At 34.7% G+C, this 12,658-nt stretch overlaps 1 protein-coding gene across 1 annotated transcript; it reads left to right on the top strand.

Moving 5' to 3' along the window:
* The first annotated feature begins 3,734 nt into the window (after positions 1 to 3,734).
* LOC149145463 (uncharacterized) lies at positions 3,735 to 4,124 on the top strand. The gene has a single exon (XM_089452459.1). It carries the CDS (start codon positions 3,735 to 3,737, stop codon positions 4,122 to 4,124), a length of 390 nt encoding a protein of 129 aa, XP_089308585.1.
* The last annotated feature ends 8,534 nt before the right edge of the window (positions 4,125 to 12,658 follow it).

The raw sequence follows: 12,658 nt of genomic DNA, 5'->3' as shown, positions 1-12,658 counted from the left end.
GTGATTAGGAGATCATCCACATACAAAACTAAGATAAGAAGAGAATCATGTGTCCTAAGCATGTAAACATTCAGATCAAACTTACATCTTTTAAAGTTTTGTGATAAGAGAAAATAATCCATCATCGCATACCAAGCTCTTGGGGCCTACTTAAGGCAGTAAAGAGATTTCTTTAGTCTGCAGACCAAAGATGAATCCTGAATGAAACAATGTGGCTGCTCCATGTAGATCTCCTCAGATAGGTCTCCATGAAGAAAGGCATTCTTCACATCCATCTGATGTAATTCCCACCCTTGCGCAGCCGCAATGGCAGGTGTAAGGCGTATGGAATCCATCTCTGCTACTGGAGCAAAGGTCTCATCACAATCAATGCCATGCACTTGTTGGAAGCCTTTCGCTACTAGGCTTGGTTTTCGACTGGTGCTTTGCCCATATGCAGCACTTTTGGTCCTGTAGACCCATTTGCATTAGACAATTTTCCTTCCTGAAGGAAGGGGGACCAGATCCTAGGTTTGGTTCTCGAGGAGGGAGTTATACTCCTCCTCCATGGCAGACTCGCAAGATGGATGCCCAGCATCCTGAGCATAAGACTGTGGATCAGAAGACTAAACCAAATGACATTTCTAGGATGGCGATGGTTCAGTGACAATGAGGACAAGATGAGGCTCAATAAACTCTCATCTAGTCCTCTGCAGATCAGAATTATCCCCCACAAGACCATTTCTAGTAGCTGGGTGGTCTTGTGCATATATCTCACGTAAGCTTCGTGTTCTCTCATTTATGACAGGGGAATATGATTCGCTGCTAGAAGCCCGAACTGGGCTTGGATTTGGATCATCATTTGCATGCACTAGATTTGTATCTTAAGACTTTGTCTCTGCATCTGCATGCTCTACCTTGGCATCTGCATGCTCTGTATCTACATCTAAGTGTATTGACTCATCATCTCGAACATGAGGTATATAAAAGGTGTCTGCATGCGGCGATTGAGGTGCATACGAGAGACTTTCCTCAAATTTGACACTTTGCTCAATGATGAGCTTGTCCGTAGAGGGAATCAGGAGTCGGTATCCCTTCACACCATCAGGGTATCCAACAAAGATGCACTCAATGCTCTATGGATCAAGAGCTTTTCTCTTTTCAGAGGTGATCCTGGCCCATGCTCGGGAGCCGAAAACACAAAAGTGGGTGACCTCTAGTTTAGTGCTGCTCCAAGCCTCAAAGGGGGTCTAATCCTTGACAAACCTATGAGGAGATCTGTTTTAGATGTAGTTAGCACAATTAAGTGCTTCAGCCCATAGCTTATGAGCCAGTGACTTAGCATGCAACATGGAGGAAACCATCTCTTTGAGAGATAAGTTCTTTCTCTCAGCAACTCCGTTATGCTGCAGAGTGTATGGAACTGTGTACTGCAACTGTATGCCGAACTGAAGGAAAAGGTTCCGAAGTGTTGTGTTAACATATTCCCCCCCATTGTCTGTACGGAGGGCTTTGATCTTTCCCTCTGACTGTGTCTGAACTAGTGCTTTGAAATCTTCAAAGTGCGCAAAAACTTCAGATTTGGACCTGAGAATATACACCGAAGTACACCGTGAGAAATCATCAATAAATGTAAGAACATACCTTTCTTTGTTGATGGAAGGATGAGGAAAAGGCCCCATGAGAGCACTATGGATTAGATCTAGAGGAGAGGATGCTCTGTGAGTCTTGCGAATGTCAAACATTTCTCTAGGATGTTTGCTAAGGACACACCCTTCACAAACTCCTTTGGAGAAACTGATATTTGGCAAGCCTTCCACCATCTCATTCTTGCTTAGCTGCTGCATATACCTATAATTTAAGTGACCAAACCTCTCGTGCCAAAGCCTACTACTATCATCAGCATGTGTGAGCAATAAGGAGGATTCAAATTCAATAAATTCTGAAAATGTATACAGTCTGGCTCCATTGTTTACCTCACCGGTTGCAATTTTGGAGCTGCTATGTAGGTCATATATGTTCACTATATCTGCAGTGAATTCCACTCTCTTTCCGGTGCTAGAATGAGTGATCTAATAAACTAAAAGTAGGTTTACCGAACGTTTTGGAACATGAAGCACATCTTCAAAGCTTCCATGTAAAAGTTCCACTCTACCTTTTCCATTGACCTCAATAGGTGAGTCATCTCCCATGAGGATGGGACGTCCTTTGAATAATAGACTTCCTTTGCAGCAGCCATATGATGTGATGCAGCCGAATCTATAATCCATGAATCAGGAGAAGAATTAATTGCAACTAAAGCATGAAAATTGTTACCTTTCCCGTGTGGCGGGTCCTTAGTTTTCTTCTTGGCGCCCTGAGGGATGTGGTCCCCAAGGTTGTGCTTCTGAAGGATTTCTGCCATTTGGTCAATTTGTTTCTTCATGCAAGAGGATTCTAGATGGAATCCTCTTTGACAGTAGGTGCATCTGTTTCCTTTATTCCCTTTCTCATTTCTCGAGTCGGAGGAGTTAATGAAGGGCTTGGTGTACCCCTCTTTCTTTGGATGGGAATGCACCTTTCCCTTGTGTTTTTGTTGCTGATTTTTCTGCTTTGAATCAGATTTGTGATTTTTATTGTGGCTGCCATCATGCACAACAAGTGCATGCACTTTTGGAGGTTTTATTTTCACCATGCCAATGAGTTTATCTTGCTCAAAAATAAGGGACTCCATAAATTATTTTAGAGAAGGCATAGTGTAGGATTTACCTGTTTCGAGCCTTACTGAATGAAATGTAGACACAAAGACGGAGTATTCCAGTCCGAGCTTTGACATAATAGAGAGAACTTGGCGACTCTCCTCGGATTTGTCAATTCCACAACACTTGAGTTGCAGTAATAGATCATTATATTTGGTGAAGAAGTCTTGAATTCTGTCATAGTTCCATGGATCTAATGACAATAGCTCCACTTCGAGTAGATGTCCTTTCATCTCATCTTGTTTCCCGTAGAGTTCTTCAACCTTTTTCCAAATCTCATTGGGAGTATTGCAGGCAGATAGATGAAACTGCAACTCCGGAGAGATGCACATGAATATGGACTCGTGGGCCTCATCCATATGGTTGAGGTACTTGGATTTATCTATGGCTGAAGTGGGTTCCACTTCTATAGCCATGGTAATCCTATAAAACCCTTTATGATGAAGGTATCGAGCCATTTGGTCCTTCCATTTGTGATAGTTGTACAGTGTTAGGATTGATGCTTTGGGAAACTCCATCTTTTTGTCGATCTTCAATCTCCAAGCTGTAATACCTGCAAAAATAAAGTATTGGTGTGCCTTTTATCTAGCAACTTATGGGCTTTGATACCACGTAAATGTGTTAGAAAACCTGCATAGATGAATCCAGCTAGTAAAGGTTGAACACACAACTTTGCAGAGCAAAAACACTACAAGAAAATCGAAAGAACAAAAGAATGATTCATTAGAAAATAGGTTACAATGCTCATGATATAGCATTACTGGGTGAAGATCCGAAGGTAATGCACCATAGTGGTGATCAATGAGAAGACTCAACACCTACAACAAGTTTCAGAGAGAACCAACCAGTTGCAGAGTGAAAGAAGGAGAAAATCAGGGAGTAAATCATGTAGAGGAACTAACCGGTTGTGGAGTTAAAGAAGGAGCAAATCAAGGAGTAAATCATGCAAAAGGAATCTTTCATGTAGTCCCATGCTCTAACTAAGAGTCTGCATGTAGGTGTGTAGTAGTTCCACTAATGCCCATTACCGAGGTGGATAATCGTGTTCATAAATACGAAATTCCCTCAAATGATTGCTTCTCTCATCTGGCAATAGAGTTCAAGTATTTGAATCTCTCTCCTACTATGGAAGGCATTCTTAGGCAGACATACAAACCGGATTTTAAGAATCCTGTCCAGGTTGGTGTGCTGATGCCTATCATGGGAGGCAAAGACAAGTATGAGACCTCATCTCCTCATTTTGCAAATTGCAAGCTCTGCGTTTTCAAGACGGAGAGCACTTCTTCCCACTTTGAGATCCTTCTTGTCAAATCTGCTACTGGTCTTGACTATACCAACAAGCTTGGAAATGGCCATGTACTTGTATGCCACAGATACATAAATGATGACGTGGCCAGAAATGTTTGATCCTCCTGAATCTACTCTAGGAAGTTCCTATAACCATACGAAGGTTTCAAATGGGACAAAGCAGCCTCACAACCCACACAAATTTCGACCCTCGTGACACAAACATTAGACAACGACCCTTTGGTGACAGATCACCTCTCTACTTGGCCGTACTCTGTGACACCAGGAACTTGGGCTTCACACAGTAATCACGCTGTCAATATCTGATGGGAGATGGCACTAGTCCTCTATGCAGGAACTCAACTCAATGCACAGCAGGTCACATGGCTCCGATACTAGTTGATAGAACTGGAAAGACTCTCGGAAAAGAGCTTAATAATTTCATTCACAAACATGAAAATTTATACATTCTGGCTACCGTAGTTTCTACCGTAATCTTCCATTAATTTTCAACTATCTTTGCTGACTCCACCGACTATCGCTGACTAAGACTAAATTTGTCGTCACGTGAAGAGGCATAGACCTCACATGAATAGGGATAGACAATGTCAGGATTATTCTACAAATGTGTTGATGCCTATCATACCATTTGTTACTTCAGAGCATACAAAACGCACAACAGATTTATACTGAGACATAGATGGTAATAACAAAGAATAATTCACAGATATAGACAAATGGAGAAATAGAAATGTAACCCAGATATATTAAATGGAGAATGAAATCACTTCAGATTACACAATAGGCCTGGGCCTTGGCTTGCCTTCCTTGGCCAGAGAAATTACAAATATATAGGGGCAAAAGGAGGATCTAGAATCTTACATGTGATTCAAATGATAATCTAGAAGATAATGGCGGTGTGGCGGTGACGGCTAGGACAGTGGATTGTTATGGAGTCAGTGTCGTCATTCGCACAATTCAAGTCATTGACATATAAAAATAATATCATATATTTTCTTTGATCGTACCTCTTGATGTAGACACAATGGTTAGCTTCCATCCTCTGAAAACCATGTTGATTGCACGACATGATAAGAATAAGATCAATAGGTTGAAGAAAGATTTGGGTAGCAAAATTGCAATGAAGGATTTGAGTCTAGCACAACAGATATTGGACATGAGGATCATGCATGACACAAAAAACAAAAAGTTGTCGCTGTCACAAGAAAAATATATCAAGAATGTGGTTGACAGGTTTAATATGAAGGATGCCAAGCCAGTTTGTACACCCCTTGTAGCCCACTTCAAACTGAGTTTTGAATTATGTCTTAGTGATGAAAAGGAGAAGGAAGAGATGAGCAACATTCCTTATGCTTTAGCAGTTGGTAGCTTGATGTATTCCATGTCATGCACATGACCAGATACTGCATATTCAGTGGGAGTAGTGAGCAGGTTCCTTGCCAATCCAGGGAAACAACATTGGCAAGTAGTAAAATGGATTTTGAGGTATCTCAAGGGTACTAGTGATTATTGTTTATGTTTTGGTCATAATGAAATTGCGCTTGAAGGATTCACAGATGCAGCTATGGCTGGATATATGGACACCAAAATGTCCACTACAAGTTATTTGTATACATTTTGAGGTGTAGCAGTATCTTGGGTGTCAAGGCTACAAAGAATAGTAGCTCTCTCTACAACAGAAGCAAAGTAAATCACTGCAATAGAAGCTTATAAAGAGATGTTGTGCATGCATCGATTCCTAGGAGAGATAGGAATCAAGCAGGACAAGTATGTGCTACATTGTGATAGTAAGAATGCCATTCACTTGGTGAAAAACCCAACATTTCATTCAGAAACCAAGCACATTGAATTAAGGTACCATTGGATCCATCATGTGTTGGAGGAAGAACAATTATCCTTGGAAAAGATCCACATATAAATAAACATGAGTTATGTAGAGGCATGATAGGACTCAATGTGACTTGATTTATGACTTTTATTTGGCTTCAAGTGGGAGAATGTTAAGTGTGAAGCCAACTCGACTTGAACTGTGAAAATGACGGCGTTGTCTCCCCTACAATCCGCCATCCCAGCCTTCATCGCCACTCCACCATTATCTTCTAGATCATCATCTGAATCACATGTCGGATTCTAAATCCTCCTTCCACCTCTATATATTTTTAATTTCTCTTGCCAGGGAAGGCAAGCCAAGGCCCACGCCTGTTGTGTAATCTGAAGTGATTTCATTCTCCATTTAATACATTTGTGTTACATTTCTATTTCTCCATTTGTATGTGAATTACTCTCTGCTATTGCAGTCTAAATCTCTGAGTATAAATCTGTTGTGTGTTCTATATGCTCTGAACTAATAAAAGTCTACTAGAGAGAATGAAATTCCACACGTGTTTCTGTATGGATAAAAGCCCATATATTGGAGCTTGTTGTTTAGAACTTTGGGGGAAACATGACGTATTATGGGTAATACCGGACGACATAAATAGAAAATTTGAGCGAGAGTATGATGTGCCGTATTTTATTGTTATTGTAGTGAGATTTGTTTATAGAGAGTATGATGTGCTGTATTTTATTGTTATTGTAGCGAGATTTGTTTACAGAGAGTATGATGTGCAATTTAGGGTTATTCTGGCGAGATTTGTTTACAGTTTCGACCAGGGGTTAGATGAGTGACTGAGATGCCGATAATGAGAAACATAAATTGGAATCGATGAGTAGGCGATACTATCATTGCCTTTTTGGCAGTTTTATTTTTGGTTCAATTTTGTAATGAATTGCATGTATGTTACTTGCAAATCCATTATAATGTGCAAGTTGTATTTTTACGAACTCACGTCAATGACTTTCAATTCCATAATTGTGTTTCTATGGATTCTTTTGAATCAGTTTCAATCCCATAATAACAAAGCGACAAAATAATACAATTTTTTTATAAGGACACGTAAGAATTTGGACTAATATTTTAAATTCGACAAGGATCGGAGTAGTTATTCCCAATATTATAGTGAACATGTTCCTAAGGACTGTTAAAATCGTTGCTACATTCAACCTGGTCATCAGACGTAATTTTGATTTGTACACCTATTTCACATGATAAAATTCCATATTATGAGGCTTGTGATATCTCAAAGTATTTAGTAAATGAGTTTAATGATTAAATATATGTGTTTCTTTTTAAACAATATGCTCAAATTTAAATAGATGTAACATTGTAGATCTTAAACAATCATTTGTAAAATAACAATAACAATAGCAAGGAGGTGATCTAAATAATTCCAGTCATGAATAACTTGAAAGCTAAATAGGGAATTTATATTATTTTCTATTTTGTTAATTATGCGAGTAATTGATTTTAATTACACTTGTAATACGATAAACATTATATTTAAAAAAAAATCGAACAAAATTATTATGTATAAAATAAAAAATTAAAATTAAATTTTATAATAATATATTTTTAATTTTTTTATTAATAAATTTAAATAAATTTATATAAAATATTAATTTATAATTTTAAATAATTTTTTTTTTCAATAAAACATAGTCTCACTCTTGATATGTCGAGGTGGTGTCCTTCCCTACCCCATTTAGAGAAGTTAAGAGGACATCTTGGTTTTAGCCCAATTTCGAATGAGTAGTGGTTCTCCCATGCAAGAGTGAGAGAAGGATTATCTAATAACACAACTAACTTGTTCTTTATTGGTGCTTACCTAACAACCTCAATATTGGTTAAAAGATTAGTTGTTCTTTATTGGTGCTTACCTAACAACCTCAATATTGGTTAAAAGATTAGTTTTTCTTTATTGGTTCTTACCTAACAACCTCAATATAATATTGGTTAAAAGATTATACTTAGATTAGTTCTCATCAATTTATAACTATAAGAATATTTGTGCTATCATTCCTCTTAACGATTTCCTTTTATTATCAACACCTTTGATGTTTACATATATCAACTATAAAATGATTTCATACCCAACATTATAAATTTTGATACAATCAAAACCAAACTTTCTTGACGGGTTCTCTATAAGAATATTTGTGCTATCATTCCTCTTAACGATTTTCTTTTATTATCAACACCTTTGATGTTTACATATATCAACTATAAAATGATTTCATACCCAACATTATAATTTTTGATACAATCAAAACCAAACTTTCTTGACGCGTTCTCACTTTTCATCTGATGCATATCAATAGTATTGATTAATACATTAATAAACACAATTGGCCTCCAATTTCTCAACCATAAAGTCCATATAACCCGAACTGTTATTTTATAAACCATGGTGAATCTTATTGTATGATTGTGACACAATTAGATGTATGAATGTGGGATATTATGGTTAGGTATTAATTGTATTAGTGTTCAAGTTGTTGGTAATTGTAGTATGTGAATCTTTCAAATGTCTCGACGGTGAAACGTGGCAACTTAATATGAAACCATCTGTAGTATTATACACCTAGCAATCTGGTGGTCAAGATTTGCCTGCCATAGATCTACATTTTTGGAAGTTTTGATGACTACCTCCACCATCGAGAACCTCATTCAGTTTGTAACTTTATCCACCGCTTTTTCTATTCAGTTGTTGTTGAGCGAGCGTTTCTACCACAAATTTTCCCTTATCTCTCTATCGGCTTTGAATTTTTTGACCTCAGCTTGCATCATATGTTTCTAAGTTGTTTTTCATTATTGTTTCTAAGTCCTATTTTTTTAACAAGGAGAGTAGAGAAGGTTTTTCCTACATCGGGAGTCAACTACTCCGACAGTTCTAATCATCGCTTCTTAGTTTTCTGAAAGTCCAAAGGATCTTTGCATCAAGAACTCTTTTGGGCTTCTACAAAAATTCGAAGGTACATTTGTTGTTGTAATCCTTAAATTTTTAATTTATAAGTTCTTTCGATTTATGCAATAATGTGGTTGCTAATTTAATTTCTATTGCTTTTGGCTTGGTGTTTATAGCCTTTTGGAGTTTTTATGAGGTGCATCTATGAAGCTAGCATGCTTTGCTTTCAAGGTTTTAATTTTACTTTTGGAATTTATTGCAACAAAAATCTTCCTTCGTTCTGGACACCACTGACTACAGGATGACTCACTGGAGTTCGTTTTCGAGTATTGGATTATGTGTTACTTTATAGTTCTTCTATTGCCACCTTTTATGGCCTTGTAAGCCACTCCTCTACCATGTATTATCGATATACAATTTTTTTACGTTATGCAAACAAGGAAGGGTTATTTTTTTTAAAGGGTTGGTTTTTTTGGGAGTAATGTATTTTTGTTTTGTTTTCTTGGTTATTAGACAAACTCTTGACTGGTTTATTAACTGATACCGGTTCTAAAAGATGTTATCATTATTTTTTTTATTCTAGAGGTTTTTTGATAGCTTATGTTCTTATTATTTGCAGTGTCTTCTTTTTGGTAGAATCCAGGGTTTTATGTGTAACATTACTCCAAATAGGGATTACTACTTCTACGTACTCTTGCTATGTTTGTTATGTTTTCTTGCTTATCATTATATTGATAGATTCAATTTATCAAGGCATAAACCAATGTTTTGGAAGAGTCTTTTTATATATTTGTATTATTTTTTTAGCTAGAGTTATAGGGTTTAGCGTTATAGGGTTTAGCTGTATGTGAAACAATTTGTATTTTTGGATTATTTCCCTTATGATAGGGTTTTACCATATGTGAGATAACTTGTGTTTATGTAGTTCAAAAACAAATGGAACTCTTAGACCAAACAATACTTTATGGGTTTTTACATATTAATGGAAACCTCTATTCTAGAAAATATTTATTTTCCTTCATATTTCACAAAATATTTAATGTATTTACCTCAAATGATTTATACTCTTATTTTTGTCTCAATTTTACATCGTTTTGATGCAGATAGAGGAGATGCCCAAATTATTCCTCATTGTTACAAGTAAATTTTTCTTGTTTTATATATTGTCTCTTAAACATTCCTATTTTGACTTACTACTATTCTCCCCACACCAATTTATTGTATTAACTAAAATTTATATTTTTCTTATACAGACCTACCACTACAACTCTAAAGAAGATGAATTTCCTTGGATGATTTTAGATTATCTCCCTTCTTCAACTCTCACTGGAGTTTTAATGTTTCTATTAATGTTTCTATTACCAGGTCGGATGTTTGGCTCTTGGGCCTTGAATTCGTGCTGCCTATAAAAATTTTTCTTCATTCTTTTATATTCCCGAGAGTAAAAATTATAATTTATTTCTATCTTGGAATTTTGTTGACATACTAATGGCTCTATTTTATTGAGACTTTCATTTTTCATCTTCTTTCTTAAGGGTTTTCCATTGACTCTTCTATATATTATTATGAACTGTATATGAATCTTTCACTCAATTTTTGTTTTTAAAATTAATAGTTATATTTATAAATTTTATTTTGTACTTTATTCATTGTATTAATTTGATTTCTTGGTCTCACATGAAATTCATTTATGCTCATTTACTCATTTTCTTTTCCATTGTAAATGTGTAGAATTCATTAATCCTTGTAGAAGAAGTTCTTTGACTTTTTTTAAGAAATATTATTATATTTCCTATGTGAAGAATGATTTATTGATAATGAATAGTTATTTTCCTATGACGATTTTATGGTTTCTTCATATATATATATATATATATATATATATATATATCTATATATATATATATGTAATTGGAAACATAAATATACTACTCAGTAGTAATTATTTTTTCCATATTGTCTCTTTTATTTATACATCTTAGTTATATATTAATATACCTTTTAAGGTTATAGCAAGAATAACTTTTACCCCAAAAAAGGGTTTATCTACTATCTTTTCAGTAATTCACTAAATGTTATCCCGAAAAAGGGTTTATCTACTTCCTTTTTAGTAATTCTCTAAATGTAAAACATAGTATAATCTACATGCAGACAATATACATTAATCTACATGCAGACAATATACATAAGTAGTCCTTTTTCTACAGAAATTAAAATAATATTTTAAGATTTTCTACTCTCTATTCTATAATAATTTTTGAGACTAAAGAAGTAGAAAATGATTCATTACATTTATGTTCGAATGATTTCAAAGAAATATCCCCTCAATATTTTAGTAGAATAATTTTGGAAACTAGTACTAAACATTTGTCTTCCATTGAACAAACAAACTAAGAATATAAGCATAAATATTAACTTGGTCAAATCTATGGGAGATTAATAACTAATTATTGGATCCTCCCAACTTTGACACAACCATTTCTAGTGTCCACTTGAGCAAACAAGGCCTACAATTCATTTTCCATTCCCATCCATTCCTAATGTCCCATTCAGAAAACAAGGCCTACAATTTGTTTTTCATTTTCCATTCGCGGTCTCTTGCTTCTCTTTATCAAAATAATGAGAAGAAAGCAAGTAAAAACATCTAATATTATCTCATCTACCGCTCTTTTGGTGGTTAATAACTTCCTCTAGCTCCCCAAAATGTGGCAGGTATATATCTTTTCATTAATGAACTGTGGTTTCCCATGATTGAAGACAACTCCCTATCTTCTAGGGAAAAAATAACAAGTCAATATCATATTTTTTTTTTCTCAATTAAACCTAATCAGATTAGATGACTAGGACTTCTTGATGGATAATAAGACTTCCACAATAAATTGTAGCCTTTCTCTTTTAGTGGTTTGTACACAACAATTAATTTACCATATTTTTTATTTACAAAGTAGAAAGATCTTAATTACAACTTTTACAATTAGGTATTGTCAACATTAAATTTTTTGATAATTAATGTTTTCCAATGTCTTTTAGTTTAACTCACTTAATCATAAATAAAATTTATAAATATTTAATTACAAAAACATTAAGTGATACCACACATTTTTATTTTGTGCTATTTAGAAATGAGATAACATTTCTTGATAGTCACAAATTGTTTAAGCTCTATTCATAATTTATTTTAGGTGCTGTATATTTAGTAGGACAAGATGTTTTTATGTAACATTCACTCACAACAAATAAACAAATAACTAGGTATGTACATATTCTTATGAAGAAAATAATGATTAACAGAATAAATAATTATATATAACTGGACAACATCCAAAACACAAACCACCATAGATCCATCGTAAAACATAGATTTATTAAATACATAAAGGGATCAATTTTTTTATTTGAAACTTTTTTATCATTTATATAAGGAAATTAATACATGGATTAAATGATAAAAAAAATTACAACCTAAGAAATTTGATCTCTCTAAGTATCTGATGGAGCGTATATCCAATATGAGGGGGTTGTCTCCCTTAAAAAATTAATTTACATGAAAAAACATTGTCGGCTATAGTGAAAACAGAAATGATTTTGCATATTTCGTTAGCTCCCATTAAGCACACTAAAATGTTAATAATCACATTCTCATTGTACCCACTTGGTTTGTTGTTAATAATCACATTCACTCTTCCAGTGATAAATAAAATATTTCGATGTCTATGTTAAATAATATAATTAAGTAAGTAAAATTGAAAAAATACTTCTAATTTTCTTATAAATATTTCAATATAAATTTCTTATAAATATTTCAAAATAAAACTTAAATATCCATATTAACTAACCCCTCTCTCTCTA

This window comes from Pinus tabuliformis, chromosome X (assembly GCF_031772625.1).
Source record: "Pinus tabuliformis cultivar Carrire ecotype Pingquan chromosome X, CPIR1, whole genome shotgun sequence".
Classification (NCBI taxonomy): Eukaryota; Viridiplantae; Streptophyta; class Pinopsida; order Pinales; family Pinaceae; genus Pinus; species Pinus tabuliformis.
Note: the sequence above shows the minus strand (reverse complement) of the source record. Positions and strands in the feature narration are given on the sequence as shown.